General features: G+C 50.6%; 1 protein-coding gene across 1 annotated transcript in view; it reads left to right on the top strand.

The window, feature by feature from the left end:
- The window catches only part of TANGO6 (transport and golgi organization 6 homolog), a 164,895-nt gene that overhangs the window by 55,266 nt on the left and 85,092 nt on the right, over positions 1-24,537 (top strand). Inside the window, exons 13-15 of the mRNA XM_063945922.1 lie at positions 11,210-11,572; positions 11,648-11,705; positions 20,986-21,138. Of these exons, the coding sequence (XP_063801992.1) occupies positions 11,210-11,572; positions 11,648-11,705; positions 20,986-21,138 (574 nt within the window). The remainder of the gene's footprint in view (positions 1-11,209; positions 11,573-11,647; positions 11,706-20,985; positions 21,139-24,537) is intronic.

Below are 24,537 nucleotides of genomic sequence, written 5' to 3'. Positions count from 1 at the left end.
TATGGAAGTATTGCCGTATAAAGGGGAGGAGTTATTTGGGGTCGGTCTATCGGACCTGGTGGCCACGGCAACGGCTGGAAAATCCACCTTTTTACCCCAAGTCACCTCGCAGCAGAAAAAGATACCGTCTTTTCAGGCTCAGTCCTTTCGTCCCCATAAGGGCAAGCGGGCAAAAGGCCACTCATATCTGCCCCGGGGCAGAGGAAGGGGAAAAAGACTGCAGCAGACAGCCTCTTCCCACGAACAGAAGCCCTCCCCCGCTTCTGCCAAGTCCTCAGCATGACGCTGGGGCCTTACAAGCGGACTCAGGCACGGTGGGGGCCCGTCTCAAGAATTTCAGCGCGCAGTGGGCTCACTCGCAAGTGGACCCCTGGATCCTGCAGGTAGTATCTCAAGGGTACAAATTGGAATTCGAGACGTCTCCCCCTCGCCGGTTCCTGAAGTCTGCTTTACCAACGTCTCCCCCCGACAGGGAGGCGGTATTGGTAGCCATTCACAAGCTGTATTCCCAGCAGGTGATAATCAAGGTACCCCTCCTACAACAGGGAAAGGGGTATTATTCCACGCTGTTTGTGGTACCGAAGCCGGACGGCTCGGTGAGACCCATTTTAAATCTGAAATCCTTGAACACTTACATAAAAAGGTTCAAGTTCAAGATGGAGTCACTCAGAGCAGTGATAGCGAACCTGGAAGAAGGGGACTATATGGTGTCTCTGGACATCAAGGATGCTTACCTCCATGTCCCAATTTGCCCTTCTCACCAAGGGTACCTCAGTTTTGTGGTACAGAACTGTCACTATCAGTTTCAGACGCTGCCGTTTGGATTGTCCACGGCACCCCGGGTCTTTACCAAGGTAATGGCCGAAATGATGATTCTTCTTCGAAGAAAAGGCGTCTTAATTATCCCTTACTTGGACGATCTCCTGATAAGGGCAAGGTCCAGAGAACAGTTAGAGGTCGGAGTAGCACTATCTCAAGTAGTACTACGACAGCACGGATGGATTCTAAATATTCCAAAATCGCAGCTGATTCCGACGACACGTCTGCTGTTCCTAGGGATGATTCTGGACACAGTACAGAAAAAGGTGTTTCTCCCGGAGGAGAAAGCCAAGGAGTTATCCAACCTAGTCAGGAACCTCCTAAGACCAGGCCAAGTGTCCGTACATCAATGCACAAGGGTCCTGGGAAAGATGGTGGCTTCTTACGAAGCGATTCCATTCGGCAGATTCCACGCAAGAACTTTTCAGTGGGATCTGCTGGACAAATGGTCCGGATCGCATCTTCAAATGCATCAGCGGATAACCCTGTCTCCAAGGACAAGGGTGTCTCTCCTGTGGTGGTTACAGAGTGCTCATCTCCTAGAGGGCCGCAGATTCGGCATTCAGGATTGGGTCCTGGTGACCACGGATGCCAGCCTGAGAGGCTGGGGAGCAGTCACACAGGGAAGAAATTTCCAGGGCTTGTGGTCAAGCATGGAAACGTCACTTCACATAAATATCCTGGAACTAAGGGCCATTTACAATGCCCTAAGTCAGGCAAGACCTCTGCTTCAGGGTCAGCCGGTGTTGATCCAGTCGGACAACATCACGGCAGTCGCCCACGTAAACAGACAGGGCGGCACAAGAAGCAGGAGGGCAATGATGGAAGTGGCAAGGATTCTTCGCTGGGCGGAGAATCATGTGATAGCACTGTCAGCAGTGTTCATTCCGGGAGTGGACAACTGGGAAGCAGACTTCCTCAGCAGACACGATCTCCACCCGGGGGAGTGGGGACTTCACCCAGAAGTCTTCCACATGATTGTGAACCGTTGGGAAAAACCAAAGGTGGACATGATGGCGTCCCGCCTCAACAAAAAACTAGACAGATATTGCGCCAGGTCAAGGGACCCTCAGGCAATAGCGGTGGACGCTCTGGTAACACCGTGGGTGTACCAGTCAGTGTATGTGTTCCCTCCTCTGCCTCTCATACCTAAGGTACTGAGAATCATAAGAAGGAGAGGAGTAAGAACTATACTCGTGGCTCCGGATTGGCCAAGGAGGACTTGGTACCCGGAACTTCAAGAGATGCTCACGGAGGACCCGTGGCCTCTACCTCTAAGAAGGGACCTGCTCCAGCAGGGACCCTGTCTGTTCCAACACTTACCGCGGCTGCGTTTGACGGCATGGCGGTTGAACGCCGGATCCTGAAGGAAAAAGGCATTCCGGATGAAGTCATCCCTACCCTGATCAAAGCCAGGAAGGATGAAACCGTGCAACATTATCACCGTATCTGGCGTAAATATGTTGCGTGGTGTGAGGCCAGGAAGGCCCCTACAGAGGAATTTCAACTGGGTCGTTTCCTGCATTTCCTGCAAACAGGACTGTCTATGGGCCTAAAATTAGGGTCCATTAAGGTTCAAATTTCGGCCCTGTCGATTTTCTTCCAAAAAGAACTAGCTTCAGTTCCTGAAGTTCAGACGTTTGTCAAAGGGGTACTGCATATACAGCCTCCTTTTGTGCCTCCAGTGGCACCTTGGGATCTCAATGTGGTGTTGGGATTCCTAAAATCACATTGGTTTGAACCACTCACCACTGTGGACTTAAAATACCTCACATGGAAAGTGGTAATGCTGTTAGCCCTGGCTTCAGCCAGGCGTGTTTCAGAATTGGCGGCTTTATCTTATAAAAGCCCTTACCTAATTTTCCATACGGACAGGGCAGAATTGAGGACTCGTCCTCAATTTCTCCCTAAGGTGTTTTCAGCATTTCACTTGAACCAGCCTATTGTGGTGCCTGCGGCTACTAGGGACTTGGAAGATTCCAAGTTGCTGGACGTGGTCAGGGCCCTGAAAATATATGTTTCCAGGACGGCGGGAGTCAGAAAATCTGACTCGCTGTTTATCCTGTATGCACCCAACAAGCTGGGTGCTCCTGCTTCTAAGCAGACTATTGCTCGTTGGATTTGTAGTACAATTCAGCTTGCACATTCTGTGGCAGGCCTGCCACAGCCAAAATCTATAAAAGCCCATTCCACAAGGAAAGTGGGCTCATCTTGGGCGGCTGCCCGAGGGGTCTCGGCTTTACAACTTTGCTGAGCAGCTACTTGGTCAGGGGCAAACACGTTTGCTAAATTCTACAAATTTGATACCCTGGCTGAGGAGGACCTGGAGTTCTCTCATTCGGTGCTGCAGAGTCATCCGCACTCTCCCGCCCGTTTGGGAGCTTTGGTATAATCCCCATGGTTCTTACGGAGTCCCCAGCATCCACTTAGGACGTTAGAGAAAATAAGAATTTACTTACCGATAATTCTATTTCTCATAGTCCGTAGTGGATGCTGGGCGCCCATCCCAAGTGCGGATTGTCTGCAATACTTGTACATAGTTATTGTTACAAAAATCGGGTTATTATTGTTGTGAGCCATCTTTTCAGAGGCTCCTCTGTTATCATACTGTTAACTGGGTTCAGATCACAGGTTGTACAGTGTGATTGGTGTGGCTGGTATGAGTCTTACCCGGGATTCAAAATCCTTCCTTATTGTGTACGCTCGTCCGGGCACAGTATCCTAACTGAGGCTTGGAGGAGGGTCATAGGGGGAGGAGCCAGTGCACACCAGCTAGTCCTAAAGCTTTTACTTTGTGCCCAGTCTCCTGCGGAGCCGCTATTCCCCATGGTCCTTACGGAGTCCCCAGCATCCACTACGGACTATGAGAAATAGAATTATCGGTAAGTAAATTCTTATTTTATGAATGGCTGTAGGATACTCCCTGCCCAGCCCTGAGTAAGTTGGCACACACGGGCACACAGGAGCCGCCAGAGTGCTGGCAGAGGAGCTAATTACAGCCTTTCCTGTAATCCGGAATGTCGTGTGTGCGGGGGTTTACCCCGTCATGGGCAGGACGTAGTAAGGAAGCTACCGATCCCTGGCTCCACTTCATGTAATAGTCATGTGCATACTCTAATCGCCCTCTAGCTCTGTACGCTCATCCAGTTACATGTGTGGGCATGGCTCCTCTACCCAGAGCATGCCAGCTTATCTTCCTGCGGGCGCTTCATTAACCCTTGCATCACCGAGGAGTTAGGCAGAAGTGTTGTATAAGAGCGGCAGCAGCACAGATAGTCCTGTCTATTTGCGCAATATCGCCTGTCGCAATCTTCTCATAAACAGGGTTATAATGGTAATTGAGCGCATTACATAAGACCAGATACTAATGATATGCTTATTGCCACACATGCCTGGCACACTACCCTGCACTGACAAGCTGTACGCTGTGGGCAATACCTACCCGTGAGCCACTGTTGTCTCTGTAAGCTACACCTCCGCTATACCCCAATAGCCCACTGTTGTCTCTTATCCATATGGGGGACCCTGGGACGCAGAGGCTCGGCTGGAGATGTGATATAAAAGTGTAAGCTCCCCCTCCGCTATACCCCTACAGCCCACTGTTGTCTCTTATCCATATGGGGGGCACTGGGACCTTGGGACGCAGAGTCTCGGGTGGGTATGTGATATAAAAGTGTAAGCTCCCTCTCCGCTATACCCCTACAGCCTACTGTTGTCTCTTATCCATATGGGGGGCACTGGGACCCTGGGACGCAGAGTCTCGGGTGGGGATGTGATATAAAAGTGTAAGCTCCCCCTCCGCTATACCCTAACAGCCCACTGTTGTCTATCATCCATATGGGGGGCACTGGGACCATGGGATATAGTCTCGGCTGTAGATGTGATGTAAAAGTGTAAGCTCCCCCTCCGCTATACCCCCACAGTCCACTGTATGGGGGGCACTGGGACTGTGGGATATAGTCTCGGCTGGAGAAGTGATATAAAAGTGTAAGCTCCCCCCTCCGTTATACCCCCACAGCCCACTGCAGGTGGAGTTGCATATGAGCCTACATTGCCCATAACTGCGTACGCTCTGCAATAGCACGCGACGGACGCCCACAGTACTGACCCGCGGCCAGCTCTGCATGAGCCCCCAATGTGAGTTATTCCATGTGCCCCTATTTCTCTGACGTCCTAGTGGATGCTGAGTACTCCGTAAGGACCATGGGGTATAGACGGGCTACGCAGGAGACTGGGCACTCTTAAAAGAAAGATTAGGTACTAATCGAACACAGGCCCAGTCCTCGGTCGTCCGGTCCCGGAGCCGCGCCGCCGTCCCCCTTGCAGAGCCAGAAGAACGAAGAGAAGTTGAAAATCGGCGGCTGAAGACTCCGGTCTTCATTAAGACAGCGCACAGCACTGCAGCTGTGCGCCATTGCTCCCTTAGCACACCACACACTCCGGTCACTGATGGGTGCAGGGCGCTGGGGGGGGGCGCCCTGGGCAGCAATTAGATTACCTTACTTGGCGAAAAGCACATAATACAGTCTGATAAACTGTATATGTGCATTAACCCCCGCCATTAAAGTACATAAAAGGACAGAAGCCCGCCGCTGAGGGGGCCGGGCCTTCTTCCTCAGCACACCGGCGCCATTTTCTCTTCACAGCTCAGCTGGAAGGAAGCTCCCCAGGCTCTCCCCTGCAGTATCCTGGTACACAAAGGGTAAAAAAGAGAGGGGGGGCACATAAATTTAGGCGCAAAACTGTGTATATAAGCTGCTATAGGGGAAAAATCACTCAGTATAGTGTACATCCCTGTATTATATAGCGCTGTGGTGTGTGTGCTGGCATACTCTCTCTCTGTCTCTCCAAAGGGCCTGGTGGGGGAACTGTCTTCAAATAGAGCATCCCCTGTGTGTGTGGTGTGTCGGTACGCGTGTGTCGACATGTCTGAGGTAAAAGGCTCCTCTAAGGAGGCGATAGAGCGGATATGTGTGTGGGAGGGTGTCTCCGTCGACAACGCCGACACCTGTTTGGATATGTGTAAGTGCTGAGGTAAAATTATTGCACAAAAGGTTAGGGAACAGAAAGGAAATCTACCCTGGTCTGTCCCTATGTCACAGAGTCCTTCAGAGTCTCTCTATGTTCACTATCCAAAATAACAAAGTATCGACACGGAGTTTAACTCCACTGACGACTACGATAATGCAAAGTTACAGCCAAGAGGGCTAAAAGATATTCAATATATGATTATTGGAATAAAAGATGATTTGCATATCACTGATGACTCATCTGTCCCTGACACGAGAGTACACATGTTAAGGGGAAGAATGCTGAGGTAAATTTCCCTCCTCTCATGAGGAAAAAGAGCGGGAATCTCCAGACAAGAGACGGCAGCTTCCCACAAGAGAATTCTCAGGCTGTATCCTTTCCCCACTAGGGCCAGGATGTGTTGAGAATCTTCCCCTTGGGTGTCCTGTTTGCACTAGCTATTCTCAGGGATCCTGCAGATAGCGTGCACATTCTAGTATACTACCCAGACCGGCGATTGTGTCGGCATGGGTGTTTATAGCGCTGTGGCAGCGTGGACAGGTACCTTATCAGCAGAGATTGAGACCCTAGTATGCATATAAATATTTTAAGATGCTGTCTTAAGTGATAGATATATAATTATAAAGCATGCCCAAAGGGACATGAGTATACTGGGTCCTAGAGACAAAAGCTATGTCGATTTCTGCTTGACGTGTCCTGTAGAATATACCGTATATACTCGAGTATAAGTCGACCCGAATATAAGCCGAGGCACCTAATTTTCCCCCAAAAAACTGGGAAAACTTATTGACTCGAGTATAAGCCTAGGGTGGTAAATGCAGCTATAGCTGGACACGGCCCTCATACTGCCAGATATGCCCCCCAGTGCCAGATATACCCCCACAGTGCTAGAGATATGCCCCCATGGTGCCAGATATTTGCCCTCATAGTGCCAGATATGCTCCCACAGTGCCAGATATGCCCTCATAGTGCCAGATATGCCCCCACAGTGCTACATATGCCCCCAGTGCCAGATATGCCCTCATAGTGCCAGATATGCCCCCACAGTGCTAGATATGCCCCCATGGTGCCAGATATTTGCCCTCATAGTGCCAGATATGCCCCCACAGTGCTACATATGCCCCCAGTGCCAGATATGCCCTCATAGTGCCAGATATGCCCCCACAGTGCTAGATATGCCCCCATGGTGCCAGATATTTGCCCTCATAGTGCCAGATATGCCTCCACAGTGCATCATATGCCCCCACAGTGCCAGATACCATATGCCCTCACAGTGCCAGATATGCCCAGCCCCCAACTACCCCCCCCCCACGACACACCCGCGCTCCCCCCGACACACCCGCGCTCCCCACCCCGCAGCCTGTCTCTACTAACCTTCAATGACGGGGCACGAGTGCAGGCAGCAGCAGGCGGTGCGGGCAGCGGTGGCCGGCCTTGGGACAGAGCGCAGCGGCTGAGGAGGCGGGCGGCGCGGCAGTACTTCGGTGAGCATGGAGAGGGAGAGGGATGGCTGCAGCAGCGTCACTGGTCAATGCACCAATTACAGTGCGCTGCTGCGGCTCCCGAGTCGCCCTCTCTCCTCCTCCTCCTTCTCTCACGGCTGCTTCCTGTGCTCTGCTCCTGCACAGGGCTCCGGGCGCATCACTCGAGTATAAGCCGAGGGGTGCTTTTTCAGCACAAAAAATGTGCTGAAAAACTCGGCTTATACTCGAGTATATACGGTACATTGGACAGATGATGCCGACTTAAGAGGCATATGGAAGGCTGAGGATTGTGTGGAGAAAGGTTCTCGGGCCTGGTCTCCACAGCTATAGCTGGTAATTCTGATATTTTGCCTTATATTCCTGCACAGCCTAGGAAAGCACGACATTATTAAATGCAGCTTTTCGAATAAAGAAAAAAGAAAGTCTGAGGTGCGTCCTTTCTTGTCAGAGCCGGGCAGCTAGTTCCCAGGAACAGAAGTCCTCCCCGGCCCCTACAAAAATCCACCAATGTTGCTGGGGCTCCACAGGCGGAGCTAGGCCCGGTGGGGACACGCCTTCGTAAGTTCAGCCACAAGTGGTTTCACTCCCTGTTAGATCCTTGGGCAATAGAAATTGTATCGCAGGGATACAGGCTGGACTGTGAGAAGATGCCCCCTCACCGAGGACCCGGCGGGCTTCCCCCCAAGAGAGGGAGCCAGTGTTAACTGCAATTCGTAAATTGTATCTTCAACAGGTGGTGGTCAAGGGTCCCCTCCTTCAACAAGAGGGTGTTATTATTCGACCATGTTATAATCCCAAAACCAGACGGTTCGGTTAGACCCATATTGTATTAAAATCCCTGAGCATATACCTGAAAAGGTTCAGGTTCAAGATGGAATCGCTAAGAGCGGGCATTGCAAGCCTGAAATGAATCGGGACATAAGGGATGCATACCTTCATGTCTCCATTTATCCACCTCATCAGGCGTACCTCAGAATTGCGGTACGGGATTGTCATTACCAATTTCACCAAGGTAATGGCGGATATGATGGTGCTCCTGCGGAAGCAAGGTGTCACTATTATCACATACTTGGATGATCTCCTCATAAAAGCGAGATCAAGAGAGCAGTTGCTGGACAGCGTATCACCTTCTCTGGCAGTGAAACGGCAACACAACTGGATTCTATATATTCCGAAGTCGCAGTTGGTTCCTACAGCTCATCTGCCTCGCCTAGGCATGATCCTAGACACAGACCAGAAGAGGGTTTATCTCCCGATAGAGAGAGCTCAGGAGCTCATGACACTGGTCAGGAATCCATTGAAAACCAAAACAGGTGTCAGTGCATCACTGCACTCGAGTCCTGGGAAGGATGATGGCATCATACGAGGCCAACCCCTTCGGCTGGTTCCATGCAAGGACAATGGAACTTACTGGACAAGTGGTCCGGATCACATCTTCAGGTGCATCGGTTAATCACCCTATCCCCCAGGGCCAGGGTGTCTCTCCTGTGGTGGCTGCGGAGTGCTCACCTTCTCGAGGGCCGCAGATTCGGCATTCAGGACTGGGTCCTGGTGACCACGGATGCAAGCCTCCGAAGGTGGGGGGCAGTTACACAGGGAAGAAAATTCCAAGGTTTGTGGTCAAGCCAACAGACTTGCCTTCACATCAATATCCTGGAACTAAGGGCCATATACAACGCCCTAAGTCAAGCGGAGTTCCTGCTTCGCGACCAACCGGTTTTGATCCAGTCAGACCGCAGGGGCTCATGTAAACCGCCAGGGCGGCACAAGGAGCAGGGTGGCGAGGGTAGAAGCCACCAGAATTCTTCGCTGGGCGGAGAATCAAGTAAGCGCACTGTCGGCAGTGTTCATTCCGGGAGTGGACACGACCTCTACCCGGGAAAGTGGTGACTTCATCAGGAAGTCTTCACGCAGTTTTGCAAATTGATGGAAACTGCCTCAGGTGGACTACATGGCGTCCCACCTCAATAAAAAAGATAAAAAAGGTTTTACGCTGGGTCAAGGGACTCTCAGGCGATAGCTGTGGTCGCACTAGTAACACAGTGGGTGTTCCAGTCGGTCTATATATTCCCTCCTCTTCCTCTCAGACCCAAGGGCTGAGAATTGTAATAAACGGAGGAGTGTGAACAATATTCTTTGCTCCGGATTGGCCAAGAAGGACTCTGTACCCGGAACTGCAAGAAATGCTCTCAGAGGACCCATGGCCTCTGCCTCTCAGTCAGGACATGTTGCAACAGGGACCCTGTCTGATCCAAGACTTACCGCGGCTGCGTTGGACGGCATGGCGGTTGAACGCCGGATCCTAGCGGAAAAGGGCATTCCGGATGCAGTTATTCCTACGCTGATAAAGGCTAGGAAAGACGTGACAGCAAGAGTTTTTCACTGTATATGGCGAAAATAGGTTGCTTGGTGTGTGGCCGGGAAGGCCCTACAGAGAAATTCCAGGGGGGTCGATTCCTGCACTTCCTACAGTCAGGAGTGACTATGGGCCTAAAATTAGGATCCATAAAGGCCAAGATTTCGGCCCTATCCCTTTTTCTCTCAAAAAGAACTGGCTTCACTGCCTGAAGTTCGGACGTTGTTACAGGGGTGCTGCATATTCAGTCCCTTTTGTGCCTCCAGTGGCACCTTGGGATCTTAACGTGTGTTGGATTCCTAAAATCCCACTGGTTTGAGCCACTTAAGACCGTGGAGCTAAAATATCTCACGTGGAAAGTGGTCATGCTTTTGGCCTTAGCTTGGACTAGGCGTGTGTCAGAATTGGCGGCTTTGTCATGTAAAAGCCCATATCTGATCTTCCATATGGACAGGGCAGAATGGAGGACTCGTCCCCAATTTCTCCCTAAGGTGGTATCATCGTTTCATTTGAACCAACCTATTGTGGTGCCTGCGGCTACTAGGTACTTGGAGGATTCCAAGTTGCTGGACGTAGTCCGGGCCCTGAAACTTTGTTTCCAGGACGGCTAGAGTCAGAAAAACTGACTCGCTATTTATCCTGCATGCACCCAACAAGCTGGGTGCTCCTGCTTCAAAGCAGACTATTGCTCGCTGGATCTGTAGCACCATTCAGCTTGCACATTCTGCGGCTGGACTGCCGCATCCTAAATTAGTAAAAGCCCATTCCACGAGGAAGGTGGGCTCTTCTTGGGGGGCCGCCCGAGGGGTCTCGGCTTTACAACTTTGCCGAGCTGCTACTTGGTCGGGTTCAAACACTTTTGCAAAATTCTACAAGTTTGATACCCTGGCTGAGGAGGACCTTGAGTTTGCTCATTCGGTGCTGCAGAGTCATCCGCACTCTCCCGCCCATTTGGGAGCTTTGGTATAATCCCCATGGTCCTTACGGAGTACCCAGCATCCACTAGGACGTCAGAGAAAATAAGAATTTACTCACCGGTAATTCTATTTCTCGTAGTCCGTAGTGGATGCTGGGAGCCCGTCCCAAGTGCGGACTCTCTGCAATACATGTATATAGTTATTGCTTAACTAAAGGGTTATTGTATGAGCCATCTGTTGAGAGAGGCTCAGTTATTGTTCATACTGTTAACTGGGTATAGTTATCACGAGTTGTACGGTGTGATTGGTGTGGCTGGTATGAGTCTTACCCTGGATTCCAAATCCTTTCCTAGTAATGTCAGCTCTTCCGGGCACAGTTTCCCTAACTGAGGTCTGGAGGATGGGCATAGAGGGAGGAGCCAGTGCACACCAGATATAGTACCTAATCTTTCTTTTAAGAGTGCCCAGTCTCCTGCGGAGCCCGTCTATACCCCATGGTCCTTACGGAGTACCCAGCATCCACTACGGACTACGAGAAATAGAATTACCGGTGAGTAAATCCTTATTTTTTGCATGACCCGGCCCCTTTGTTTCCCACACAGTTGACGTCGTCCGATTTCAGGCACCTGAAGAGGCTGATCCCGGTGTTGGAGAAAGTCGCTCGCTGCCACCCGGAGCCGGTTATTCAGGAGCTGGCGAGTGACCTGCGCATTACCATCGCCACACATTGTGCTGTGCCTCTTCCACACAGGCCACTTACCGACCAGGTCACAGAGAATAAAGAGGAGAAACCGCATAGGCCAAGCAAGGAGCATGTGACCTCAGCCCTGCGTGACATCCAGGAGGTGCTCAGCTCTGCAGCAGACTCTGATGTCCCCACGCGGGCTGCGGCTCTGCGCACTCTCACGCGGCTGCTGGAGCAGAGGCACCCGGAGGTGACGGAGCGCAGGGAGCAGGTGATGCAGGTGAGCCAATGACTTGTTGGCCAGTAGGTGGCGCTGTTTGCAGAATGTCCCAGTAACGCCCCCACTTTCTTGTAGCTCTTCTTAGACAACCTGGAGCAGGAGGACCCCTTTGTGTACCTGTCGGCAATCCAAGGTAACCTCTCCCTGGCCTGTTTCTGCTGTTATAGTCAGGAAAATGGATCATCTCAGAGATGTGTGTGTCAGAGGGTATAATGGGGGCCATTCCGACCCGATCGCTCGCTGCAGTTTCTTGCAGCGCAGCGATCGGGTCGGAACTGCGCATGCGCCGGCGCCGCAGTGTGCCGGTACATGCCATCCGTCGTTGTGGGGGGCGGGTCACGGCGGCTGCGTGATGTCACACGCAGCCGCTGCGGGCCAGGGAGCGACGAGTAGCTCCCGGCCAGCACGCTAAAGCTGCGCTGGTCGGGAGCCATTCTTGAAGAGCAAAGGCATCGCCGCTGTGCGATGCCTTTGCAGTTCTGCGGGGGGGGGGGGGGGGGGGGCACTGACATGCGGGGCGGACTAGCCCTGTGTTGGGCGTCCCCCCGCATGTCAGAGTGAATGATCGTAGCTGTGCTAAATTTAGCACAGCTACAATCAACTCGGAATGACCCCCAATGACTCTGTCCACCGTCCCCGTCCTCCATTCCCGTTATACTTACCTTGCAGGTGGTTCTCCCCCTAACTATCATGTCGGGGAGGAGGTGGAGAAGGGGAAGGGGGGGGGGGTTATATACATTGGAGATATGACGTCCTTAATTATTATGTAAGTTGTCCCTAGGATTAGAGTAACATTGCTGATTGGGCGGTACGGCCTCTGCAATCTGTATATGATATGTATTTTATTAAGCTGTGATTTCTCTAACGTCCTAAGTGGATGCTGGGGACTCCGTAAGGACCATGGGGATAGCGGCTCCGCAGGAGACTGGGCACATCTAAAGAAAGCTTTAGGACTATCTGGTGTGCACTGGCTCCTCCCCCTATGACCCTCCTCCAAGCCTCAGTTAGATTTCTGTGCCCGAACGAGAAGGGTGCACACTAGGGGCTCTCCTGAGCTTCTTAGTGAAAGTTTTAGTTTTAGGTTTTTTATTTTCAGTGAGACCTGCTGGCAACAGGCTCACTGCATCGAGGGACTAAGGGGAGAAGAAGCGAACTCACCTGCGTGCAGAGTGGATTGGGCTTCTTAGGCTACTGGACATTAGCTCCAGAGGGACGATCACAGGCCCAGCTTGGATGGGTCCCAGAGCCGCGCCGCCGGCCCCCTTACAGAGCCAGAAGGCAGAAGAGGTCCGGAAAATCGGCGGCAGAAGACGTCCTGTCTTCAACAAGGTAGCGCACAGCACTGCAGCTGTGCGCCATTGCTCTCAGCACACTTCACACTTCGGTCACTGAGGGTGCAGGGCGCTGGGGGGGGGCGCCCTGAGACGCAATAAAAACACCTTGGATGGCAAAAAATGCATCACATATAGCTCCTGGGCTATATGGATGCATTTAACCCCTGCCAGAATACATAGAAAAATGGGTGATAAGGCCGCCGATAAGGGGGCGGAGCCTATCTCCTCAGCACACTGGCGCCATTTTCCCTCACAGCTCCGTTGGAGGGAAGCTCCCTGGCTCTCCCCTGCAGTCACTACACTACAGAAAGGGTTAAAAAAGAGAGGGGGGCACTAATTAGGCGCAGTATTAACTATACAGCAGCTATAAGGGGAAAAACACTTATATAAGGTTATCCCTGTATATTTATAGCGCTCTGGTGTGTGCTGGCAAACTCTCCCTCTGTCTCCCCAAAGGGCTAGTGGGGTCCTGTCCTCTATCAGAGCTTTCCCTGTGTGTGTGCTGTATGTCGGTACTTTTGTGTCGACATGTATGAGGAGAAAAATTATGTGGAGACGGAGCAGATTGCCTGTAATAGTGATGTCACCCCCTAGGGGGTCGACACCTGAGTGGATGAACTGTTGGAAGGAATTACGTGACAGTGTCAGCTCTGTATAAAAGACAGTGGTTGACATGAGACAGCCGGCTACTCAGCTTGTGCCTGTCCAGACGTCTCATAGGCCGTCAGGGGCTCTAAAGCGCCCGTTACCTCAGATGGCAGATATAGACGCCGACACGGATACTGACTCCAGTGTCGACGGTGAAGAGACGAATGTGACTTCCAGTAGGGCCACACGTTACATGATTGAGGCAATGAAAAATGTTTTACACATTTCTGATAATACGAGTACCACCAAAAAAGGGGTATTATGTTCGGTGAGGAAAAACTACCTGTAGTTTTCCTGAATCTGAGAAATTAAATGAGGTGTGTGATGATGCGTGGGTTTCCCCCGATAACAACGGATAATTTCTAAAATGTTATTGGCATTATATCCTTTCCCGCCAGAGGTTAGGGTGCGTTGGGAAACACCCCCTAGGGTGGATAAAGCGCTCACACGCTTGTAAGGGCTCTACCTTCGCCTGAGATGGCCGCCCTTAAGGATCCTGCTGATAGAAAGCAGGAGGGTATCCTAAAAGGTATTTACACACATACTGGTGTTATACTGCGACCAGCAATCGCCTCAGCCTGGATGTGCAGTGCTGGGTTGGCGTGGTCGGATTCCCTGACTGAAAATATTGATACCCTAGATAGGGACAGTATATTTTTTGCCTATAGAGCATTTAAAAGATGCATTTCTATATATGCGTGATGCACAGCGGAATATTTGCCGACTGGCATCAAGTCTAAGCGCGTTGTCCATTTCTACCAGTAGAGGGTTATGGACACGTCGGTGGTCAGGTGATGCGTATTCCAAACGGCATTTGGAAGTATTGCTTTATTAAGGGGAGGAGTTATTTGGGGTCGGTCTTTCAGACCTGGTGGCCACGGCAACAGCTGGGAATTCCACGTTTGTACCCCAGGTCGCCTCTCAACATGAGAAGACGCCGTATTATCAGGCGCAGTCTTTTCGTGGACAAGCGGGCAAAAGGTTCCTCATTTCTGCCCCGTGACAGAGGGAGAGGAAAAAGGCTGCAGAAATCAGCCAGTTCCCAGGAACAGAAACCCTCTCCCGCCTCTGCCAAGCCCTCAGTATACGCTGGGGCTTTACAAGCAGAATCAGGCACGGTGGGGGGCCCGTCTCAATGAATTTCAGCGCGCAGTGGGCTCACTCGCAAGTAGACCCCTGGATCCTTCAGGTGATATCTCAGGGGTACAAATTAGAATTCGAGACGTCTCCCCCTCGCCGTTTCCTAAAGTCGGCTTTACCGATGTCTCCTTCTGACAGGGAGACAGTTTTGGAAGCCATTCACAAGCTGTATTCCCAGCAGGTGATAATCAAGATACCCCTCCTGCAACAGGGAACGGGGTATTATTCCACACTGTTGTGGTACCGAAGCCGGACGGCTCGGTGAGACCGATTCTAAATCTAAAATCTTTGAACACTTACATACAGAGGTTCAAATTCAAGATTGAGTCACTCAGAGCAGTGATTGCGAACCTGGAAGAAGGGGACTACATGATGTCTCGGGACATCAAGGATGCTTACCTTCATGTCAAAATTTACCCTTCTCACCAAGGGTACCTCAGGTTTATGGTACAGAACTGTCACTATCAGTTCAGACGCTGCCGTATGGATGGTCCACGGCACCCCGGGTCTTTACCAAGGTAATGGCCGAAATGATGATATTCCTTCGAAGGAAGTGAATTTTAGTTATCCCTTACTTGGACAATTCCCTGATAAGGGTAAGATCCAGGGAACAGTTGGAGGTCGGTGTAGCACTATCTCAGGTAGTGTTGCGGCAGCACGATTGGATTCTCAATATTCCAAAATCGCACCTGGTTCCGACGACGTGTCTTCTGTTCCTAGGGATGATCCTGGACACAGTCCAGAAAAAGGTGTTTCTCCCGGAGGAGAAAGCCAGGGAGTTATCCGAGCTAGTCAGGAACCTCCTAAAACCGAGCCAAGTCTCAGTGCATCAATGCACAAGGGTTCTGGGTAAAATGGTGGCTTCCTACGAAGCAATCCCATTCGACAGATTCCACGCAAGAACTTTCCAGTGGGACCTGCTGGACAAATGGTCCGGGTCGCATCTTCAGATGCATCAGCGGATAACCCTGTCACCAAGGACAAGGGTGTCCCTCCTGTGGTGGTTGCAGAGTGCTCATCTTCTAGAGGGCCGCAGATTAGGCATTCAGGACTGGGTCCTGGTGACCACGGATGCCAGCCTGCGAGGCTGGGGAGCAGTCACACAGGGAAGGAATATCCAGGGCTTATGGTCAAGCCTGGAGACATCACTTCACATAAATATCCTGAAGCTAAGGGACATTTACAATGCTCTAAGCTTAGCAAGACTTCTGCTTCAAGGTCAGCCGGTGTTGATCCAGTCGGACAACATCACGGCAGTCACCCACGTAAACAGACAGGGTGGCACAAGATGCAGGAGGGCAATGGCAGAAGCTGCAAGGATTCTTCGCTGGGCGGAAAATCATGTGATAGCACTGTCAGCAGTATTCATTCCGGGAGTGGACAACTGGGAAGCAGACTTCCTCAGCACGACCTCCACCCGGGAGAGTGGGGACTTCACCCAGAAGTCTTCCACATGATTAAAAACTCGACAGGTATTGCGCCAGGTCCAGGGACCCTCAGGCAATAAGCTGTAGACGCTCTGGTAACACCGTGGGTGTACCAGTCAGGGTATGTGTTCCCTCCTCTGCCTCTCATACCCAAGGTACTGAGATTGATAAGATGGAGAGGAGTAAGCTCTATATTCGTGGTTCCGGATTGGCCAAGAAGGACTTGGTAACCGGAACTTCAAGAGATGCTCACGGAGGATCCGTGGCCTCTACCTCTAAGAAGGGACCTGCTCCAGCAAGGACCCTGTCTGTTCCAAGACTTACCGCGGCTGCGTTTGACGGCATGGCGGTTGAACGCCGGATCCTGAAGGAAAAAAGGCATTCCGGATGAAGTCATCCCTATCCTGATCAAAGCCAGGAAGGATGTAACCGCAAAAACATTATCACCGCAATTGGCGAAAATATGTTGCGTGTTGCGAGGCCAGTAAGGCCCGACGGAGGAAATTCAACTGGGTCGATTCCTACATTTCCTGCAAACAGGAGTGTCTATGGGCCTGAAATTGGGGTCCATTAAGGTTCAAATTTCGGCCCTGTCAATTTTCTTCCAAAAAGAACTAGCTTCAGTCCCTGAAGTTCAGACGTTTGTAAAAGGGGTACTGCATATACAGCCTCCTTTTGTGCCTCCAGTGGCACTTTGGGATCTCAATGTAGTTTTGGGTTCCAAAAGTCACATTGGTTTGAACCACTTAAATCTGTGGAGTTAAAATATCTCACATGAAAAGTGGTCATGCTGTTGGCCCTGGCCTGGGCCAGGCGCGTGTCAGAATTGGCGGCTTTATCCTGAAAAAGCCCTTATCTGATTTTCCATTCGGACAGGGCGGAATTGAGGACTCGTCCTCAGTTTCTCCCCAAGGTGGTTTCAGCGTTTCACCTGAACCAACCTATTGGTGGTGCCTGCGGCTACTAGGGACTTGGAGGCCTCCAAGTTGCTAGACGTTGTCAGTGCCCTGAAAATATATGTTTCCAGGACGGCTGGAGTCAGGAAATCTGACTCGCTGTTTATCCTGTATGCACCCAACAAGCTGGGTGCTCCTGCTTCTAAGCAGACTATTGCTCGTTGGATTTGTAGTACAATTCAGCTTGCACATTCTGTGGCAGGCCTGCCACAGCCAAAAATCTGTAAATGCCCACTCCACAAGGAAGGTGGGCTCATCTTGGGCGGCTGCCCGAGGGGTCTCGGCTTTACAACTTTGCCGAGCAGCTACTTGGTCAGGAGCAAATACGTTTGTAAAATTCTACAAAATTGATATCCTGGCTGAGGAGGACCTGGAGTTCTCTCATTTGGTGCTGCAGAGTCATCCGCACTCTCCCGCCCGTTTGGGAGCTTTGGTATAATCCCCATGGTCCTTACGGAGTCCCCAGCATCCACTTAGGACGTTAGGGAAAATAAGAATTTACTTACCGATAATTCTATTTCTCATAGTCCGTAGTGGATGCTGGGCGCCCATCCCAAGTGCGGATTGTCTGCAATACTTGTACATAGTTATTGTTACAAAAATCGGGTTATTATTGTTGTGAGCCATCTTTCAGAGGCTCCTCTGTTATCATGCTGTTAACTGGGTTCAGATCACAGGTTGTACGGTGTGATCGGTGTGGCTGGTTTGAGTCTTACCCGGGATTCAAAATCCTTCCTTATTGTGTACGCTCGTCCGGGCACAGTATCCTAACTGAGGCTTGGAGGAGGGTCATAGGGGGAGGAGCCAGTGCACACCAGATAGTCCTAAAGCTTTCTTTAGATGTGCCCAGTCTCCTGCGGAGCCGCTATCCCCATGGTCCTTACGGAGTCCCCAGCATCCACTACGGACTATGAGAAATAGAATTATCGGTAAGTAAATTCTTATTTTTCTCCATTTCATCTGTAGTATTTCTCGCTTAGGTCAGAAGATGAAAGCACATCTGTGATTGGCTGACCTACGCTGTTACACGGGGCGATTCTATAACTGCCCCGTTACTACCTCACACTGACTTTCTCTGGACTGTGTCGCCCTATCAGACGCTTTCATTGTATAACATGCTAGACTAATGAAAGCCGCCTGCTGATTGGTCTGCTGTGGCCAGCGCGAGTCCTACTTACGCAGTATACGGTACAGGTGATCACATACATGTAGAAGCTGACACACGCTGGGCCTTCTTACAGGGGAAGACAAGGCAGCATCTCTTATGTATCTGATCCCAGTATGAATCCTCTGGGTATAAATGGGAGCACTAATCACCGCACATTACGCACTTGTAACAAACGCTCATTTCACTTCTCAGAGACGGCTTCGTTGTGTGCGCCCCCTTCACACTTCGTTTCGCTCCACCGATGGTGGTAACGAGGCTGGGGGTGGGGGTGAGAGCCCCCATTGTGGCTGTGGGACAATACCACCTGTGTTACACGTCCTTTCCAGGTCTGAGAGCAGAAGCCGGGCGGGGGGCAGCCTTTCATCTGGCTCCTGAGAGGCCTCTCACTAATCATGAATAAACTACTGGTAGGGTGGGGACCAGCATCAAAGTAACCCGCAGATGCACATGGGGGGGGGGGGGGGGGGGGCAGGTCACCCTGCGTCTGGCTGTACAGGTACTGGGTGCTGTGCTTACACGGTCCCTAGTTCTCGGATCATACCCGTAGTGCCAGAGAGCAGTTGTGTAAATAAGGGCATGCCAGTAGGATATATATATATATATATATATGTGTGTGTGTGTCATGCCTGATAGTTATTGCTCTGTATACACAGGTACGCTATACTGCAGGATGATATTTCCGTCATTTTTGTAGTATTTTCTTGTTCCCGCTACAGTCTGTCTCGTGTGATACTTTATTTATTGATTCTTTCAAATACATGCCATCACTTTCGTTCTTCCTTTCTTTTCTTTTTTTTCTTTTTCTTTTTTGCACATTTTCTTGACTTTGGTGTAGAGTGCGGTTTGGGGCTGGAAGGGCTGCACTTTGACGGGGAAAATGATAAGGACACATTCATTGTACCGATAGCCTCAGACCCTGATACAAGTCCACTGCGCACAGCATGATATGCGTATGCGCCAGGTACCTGTACAGCCGGCTTAGCAAATCGTTGTCATGCGTTATCTGGAAACTGAGTACACTGCCGGCGTGATAAAAGGCATACCACCGGGCGATGGCTGTGTGACGGTGGCAGGGAAAGCTCCCTTACTGGACATACTACAGCTTCCCAAGCCCACCCTTCTATTTTACTTCTATACAGTATTATGGGGGAGGGGTATCAAACCTTCTAAAGTGTGGAGAAGTTGCCCATAGCAACTAATCAGCTGCTAGTTAGCATTTATCAAGGACATGTTATAAAGTGAGTAGTAGCAGCTGATTCGCTGTTATGGCCACTTCAGTCTACAGACCAGCAATGGACAACCTGACTCACTGCGGGGCTGCACTGGGTCGGATAATAGATCCGGGTTCTGTTATCTGGTACTCTCGTAACTTCATGGGTTTTCATTACGGGTTCTTCCCTCCATAATTTGGAACACCTCACCTAAAATATACAAAATGTAATAATAACCCTCGGTCTCCTTGCCACTGTCCCTGGCAGCAGGGCTGCCATCAGAAATTGCGGGGCCCGGGACTGGCAAAATAGGCAGGCCCCAGGCCCCCCCACACACATGCATACATGCATACATACATACATACATACATACATACATACATGTGCGCTGTCGGGAGGGCCCGGGATGCTGATGCCGCCGCCTGCCCGCCTCCTTCCCTGCTGTTTTGCTGCTCTCCTCCGTCCTCCTGCAGCTGTATTGAAAACGTCCCTCCCAAAATGGCCGTCGCCTCAGAGGAGACATTTATTTAAGATGCTAGAGGGCTCCTCTAGCATCTTAAATAACTGTCTCCTCTGTGGTGGCGGCCATTTTGGGAGAGCAGTTTTCAATAAAGAGCTGCTGGAGGGTCGGAGAACAGCGGCAGAACAGCGGGGACGACCGCGGAACGGCGCGGACGGCAGCGGGCGGGCAGGTGGCTGCATGAGCATCCCGGGCCCTACTGTCTCTGTCAGAGAGGCTAGGCCCGAGACAGTTGTGCCCCCAGCACCCCCCTGTTGGCGGCCCTGCCTTGCAGTACCCCTTCTCACGCAGCTACCCAGCACTCCACAGTGACGGGGTGTCCGTTTTAGATTGTAAGCTCCTGGGATGGCTCTCTGTGTTCCGGCTTTGTGACATGGGGGGTCATTCCGAGTTGATCGCTCGCTAGCAGTTTTTAGCAGCCGTGCAAACGCTATGCCGCCGCCCACGGGGGAGTGTATTTTAGCTTAGCAGAAGTGTAAACGCATGTGCAGCCGAGCTCAGCAAAAACAGTTTGTGCAGTTTCTTAGTAGCTCTGAACCTCAGCGTTTGCGATCACTTCAGCCTATTCGTGTCCGGATTTGACGTCATACACCCACCCAGCGAACACCCAGCCACGCCTGCGATTTTACAAACACTCCCTGAAAATGGTCAGTTGACCCCCAGAAACGCCCCCTTCCTGTCAATCTTCTAGCGGCCACCGCACTGGGCTAGAATCTTCGCTAGAACCAGAGCACAACCACAAAGAGCTTTGTACCCGTTCGTCGCGTGTGCGCATTGCGGCCCATAAGCATGCGCAGAAGATTTCACCTAATTGCTGCGCTGCAAAAATCGGCAGCGAGCGATCAACTGGGAATGACCCCCATGGTGTATATCTGTAACGTGAGCCGCAACTGCCTCAGATGTCGGCAGTTTCCTCAAAACCAAAAACCCATAATAAGAGTACAAAGCACGATGGCCGAGAAATCCTGACAGCACCGTAATTACAATTCCATCTTGTCTCGATAAACAGGCATCGCCGTACTGTCCGGGGACATCCCTGAGCGCGTCCTGCCGATCCTTCTGGCGCAGTATGAAAGCGGCGCCCCATCCAATGCCAAGGTCCAAACGCCGGAGACCAGGATGAAGGTGGGGGAGGCGTTGATGAGGTGCACCAGGACACTGGGTGAGTGCATTTACCAGGGGGGTACGTGGGTGACATCGCCCATTGGCCAGAGAATACTCTTCTTTCATTTTGCTGTAAAAGGTACAAAGCAAAGTTTCACATAACTCACTAACGTCTGGTGCTGTGTGTGTGTATGTATGTATGTATGCTGTGTGTGTGTGTATGCTGTGTGTGTGTGTGTGTGTATACTGTGTGCTATAGTCATTGTATATAGATGTGGGATAAACACAATGCAAGTAGCATGAGAAAGATAAGAAGGGAACGAGCGATGTATGTATTAGAACAGTGGTTCTCAAACTCGGTCCTCAGGACCCCACACAGTGCATGTTTTGCAGGTAACCCAGCAGGTGCACAGGTGTATTAATTACTCACTGACACATTTTAAAAGGTCCACAGGTGGAGCTAATTATTTCACTTGCGATTCTGTGAGGAGACCTGCAAAACATGCACCGTGTGGGGTCCTGAGGACCGAGTTTGAGAACCTCTGTATTAGAACAATCACAGCTCATTTCATCCTGTGTGATCAGCTCTGTGTTCCGCACTCATCGCCATGCAGCACTGACTAATCGCTGCTGTGGGCGATGACATTATATGTCTGTGACTGTAGACGTTCTGTGTCTGTACAAAGACTCGGCAGTCCCGATGTATATTAATCTCTGCCTCGCCTATAACTTGGAAGCCTGCAGAACATGTTGCATCCTGTGTGCCCCACGTCCCGGTTACAGGAACTCAGACTGTTCCTTACATGTGTTGTGCAAAGGAAAGTACATGTGACAGCGGAGCCTGGTCTACGTGCTATGATAAAGATCCTTTCTGTAGGGGCAATCATTTGGTTGGTTTTGCCTTTTTAAATGATTGCCCTCATCAGGGACACTCGCCGGGATCTTATCGATGATTGCAGCTCACATTTCCCCATCATGATTGGTTCCAGCCTGACCCTGCACTTGGCTAATAGTACAATCCAGTCGGCACTCTGAGTACATTGCATCCTGGTTCCTGTTCAGCCCGTTCCAGTCCGGTCCAATTGTAGTCAGCTCTAGCCTGACTCTAGTACGGTGTACTAGTCCGGTCTCCAGCGTATACCAGCTCCCGTTCTAGGAAGCCCAGTCAGAGGGCCGTGATCTGCGTGCTGGGCGCAGCGAAATCCATACCTACTTGCAGGGGTCCCTGGCGAACACCACCAGTACATCTGATTCCGCCACTCAGCATTGGGTTAGCCAATTCCTAGTATAGGAAAGTGCATATTCTATCTGAGACCCCCAATAGGTGTACTGCACGTCCAGGGGATGGTCCCATGGCTGATGCGGTGTAGTTACACATAGCGTGTAAGGACACAACGCGCCGTCGTACAGTGGAGCGTATAGTGTGTACGCCAGTGCGTTGTATCGTTACATCACGTCGCAGGAGCGCACCGTCGGAAGGTGTGTACCCAGCATAACACGGCCGGACATACTTCCAGGAGAGGGATTGGGAAATAGGTTCCTGTAACTACTTCCCGCCTGGTGACGGAGGAATGACTGTCTCTCATCCATGAGCTGTTTCTTCATCTATTCCATCTAGTGAGATCTTGTGTGGACTCGTTATCCTGTAGGTTGTAGCGGCCTTGCTATATCCTGGCCAGGTCCTTCCTGACTAGAATGGGGTTTATAAGTGGGGTTAGTAAATCTGATACTTACACGCATACTGTACATACATACATAATATAAAGTAAAAAGGCATATTTAATTTAGTTTACCCCTCATATATTTGGCAGCACAATTTGCTGTGAATTGTTCCCTCCAGCCTGGATACCGCCTATTCACTGGGAAGGTGGGGACGGACAGGCTGGCACCAGGGGGAGATGTATCAAAGCTTAGAGGGAGATAACGCACCAACCAATCAGCTCATACTTGTCATTTAGCAAACGCAGACTGTAACATGGCAGTTAGGTGCTGATTGGTTGGTACTTTACATTTTCGCTCTCCAAGCTTTGATACATTTCCCCCCTTCCCCAGACACCAAGCTAAGTCACCTACAACACAGCTAGCCAGTAAATGGAATGGAATAATGGCGGTTACAGAGGGAACCTGTCGCTGGGGTCGTGTAGAAAAAAACGCTGATACTGCAGCAGTAGCGGGTAGCCAGACCTAATCCCAGCCGTCACCCTTCCCCTGTGATGTGGGGTCTATGTACTAAGCCCTGGACAACAATAGGAAGACACTGATTGTGTGTGTGTGTGTTCCTCCTGTGCGTATTATTAGTAAAATGCCCCCTATGTATTGTACAATACACAGTATTATTATTACTCTCTGTGTAACTTGCCGTCTTGCTACAGATAGAACATTAAATACTGATACATATATAATCTCTTTCCAATAAATAGCCACGAGCGTCCAGCTTATCCAGCACTCAGCGCTGAGTATATGTCAGTCATACGGAAATGTGATTATCCAGCACTCAGCGCTGAGTATATGTCAGTCATACGGGAAGGTGATTATCCAGCATTCAGCGCTGAGTATATGTCAGTCATACGGGAAGGTGATTATCCAGCATTCAGCGCTGAGTATATGTCAGTCATACAGGAAGGTGATTATCCAGCACTCAGCGCTGAGTACATGACGGAAGGGTGATTATCCAGCACTCAGCGCTGAGTATATGTCAGTCATACGGGAAGTTGATTATCCAGCACTCAGCGCTGAGTACATGACGGAAGGGTAATTATCCAGCACTCAGCGCTGAGTATATGTCAGTCATACGGGAAGGTGATTATCCAGCACTCGGCACTGAGTATATGTCAGTCATACGGGAAGGTGATTATCCAGCATTCAGCGCTGAGTATATGTCAGTCATACAGGAAGGTGATTATGCAGCACTCAGCGCTGAGTACATGACGGAAGGGTAATTATCCAGCACTCAGCGCTGAGTATATGTCAGTCATACGGGAAGGTGATTATCCAGCACTCAGCGCTGAGTACATGATGGAAGGGTGATTATCCAGCACTCAGCGCTGAGTATATGTCAGTCATACGGGAAGGTGATTATCCAGCACTCAGCGCTGAGTATATGTCAGTCATACGGGTAGGGGATTATCTTCCTGGATACAATTACATATGTAAATCAGTAGCAGCGCCGGTGTTTAGTCATAAAGCAAAATAAACGTCACATGCGCCAAAGCTTTATTAGAATCTGAGTATTAAGGGTAAATTCACTAAGGTGTGAGTATTTTACAAGTGCAGATGTTGCCCATAGCAACCAATCGGATTCTAGCTATTCTTTTCTAGAAGCGTATAGATAAATATTAAGTAGAATGTGATTAGTTGCTAAGGGCAACATCTCCGCTTCTAAAAAAACTCACACCTTAGTAAATGTATCCCTCAGTGCTGATAAACGCAGTTCTTGTAGTGGATCTGATATATGTAT

This window comes from Pseudophryne corroboree, chromosome 11 (genome assembly GCF_028390025.1).
Source record: "Pseudophryne corroboree isolate aPseCor3 chromosome 11, aPseCor3.hap2, whole genome shotgun sequence".
Taxonomy (NCBI): domain Eukaryota; kingdom Metazoa; phylum Chordata; class Amphibia; order Anura; family Myobatrachidae; genus Pseudophryne; species Pseudophryne corroboree.
Note: the sequence above shows the minus strand (reverse complement) of the source record. Positions and strands in the feature narration are given on the sequence as shown.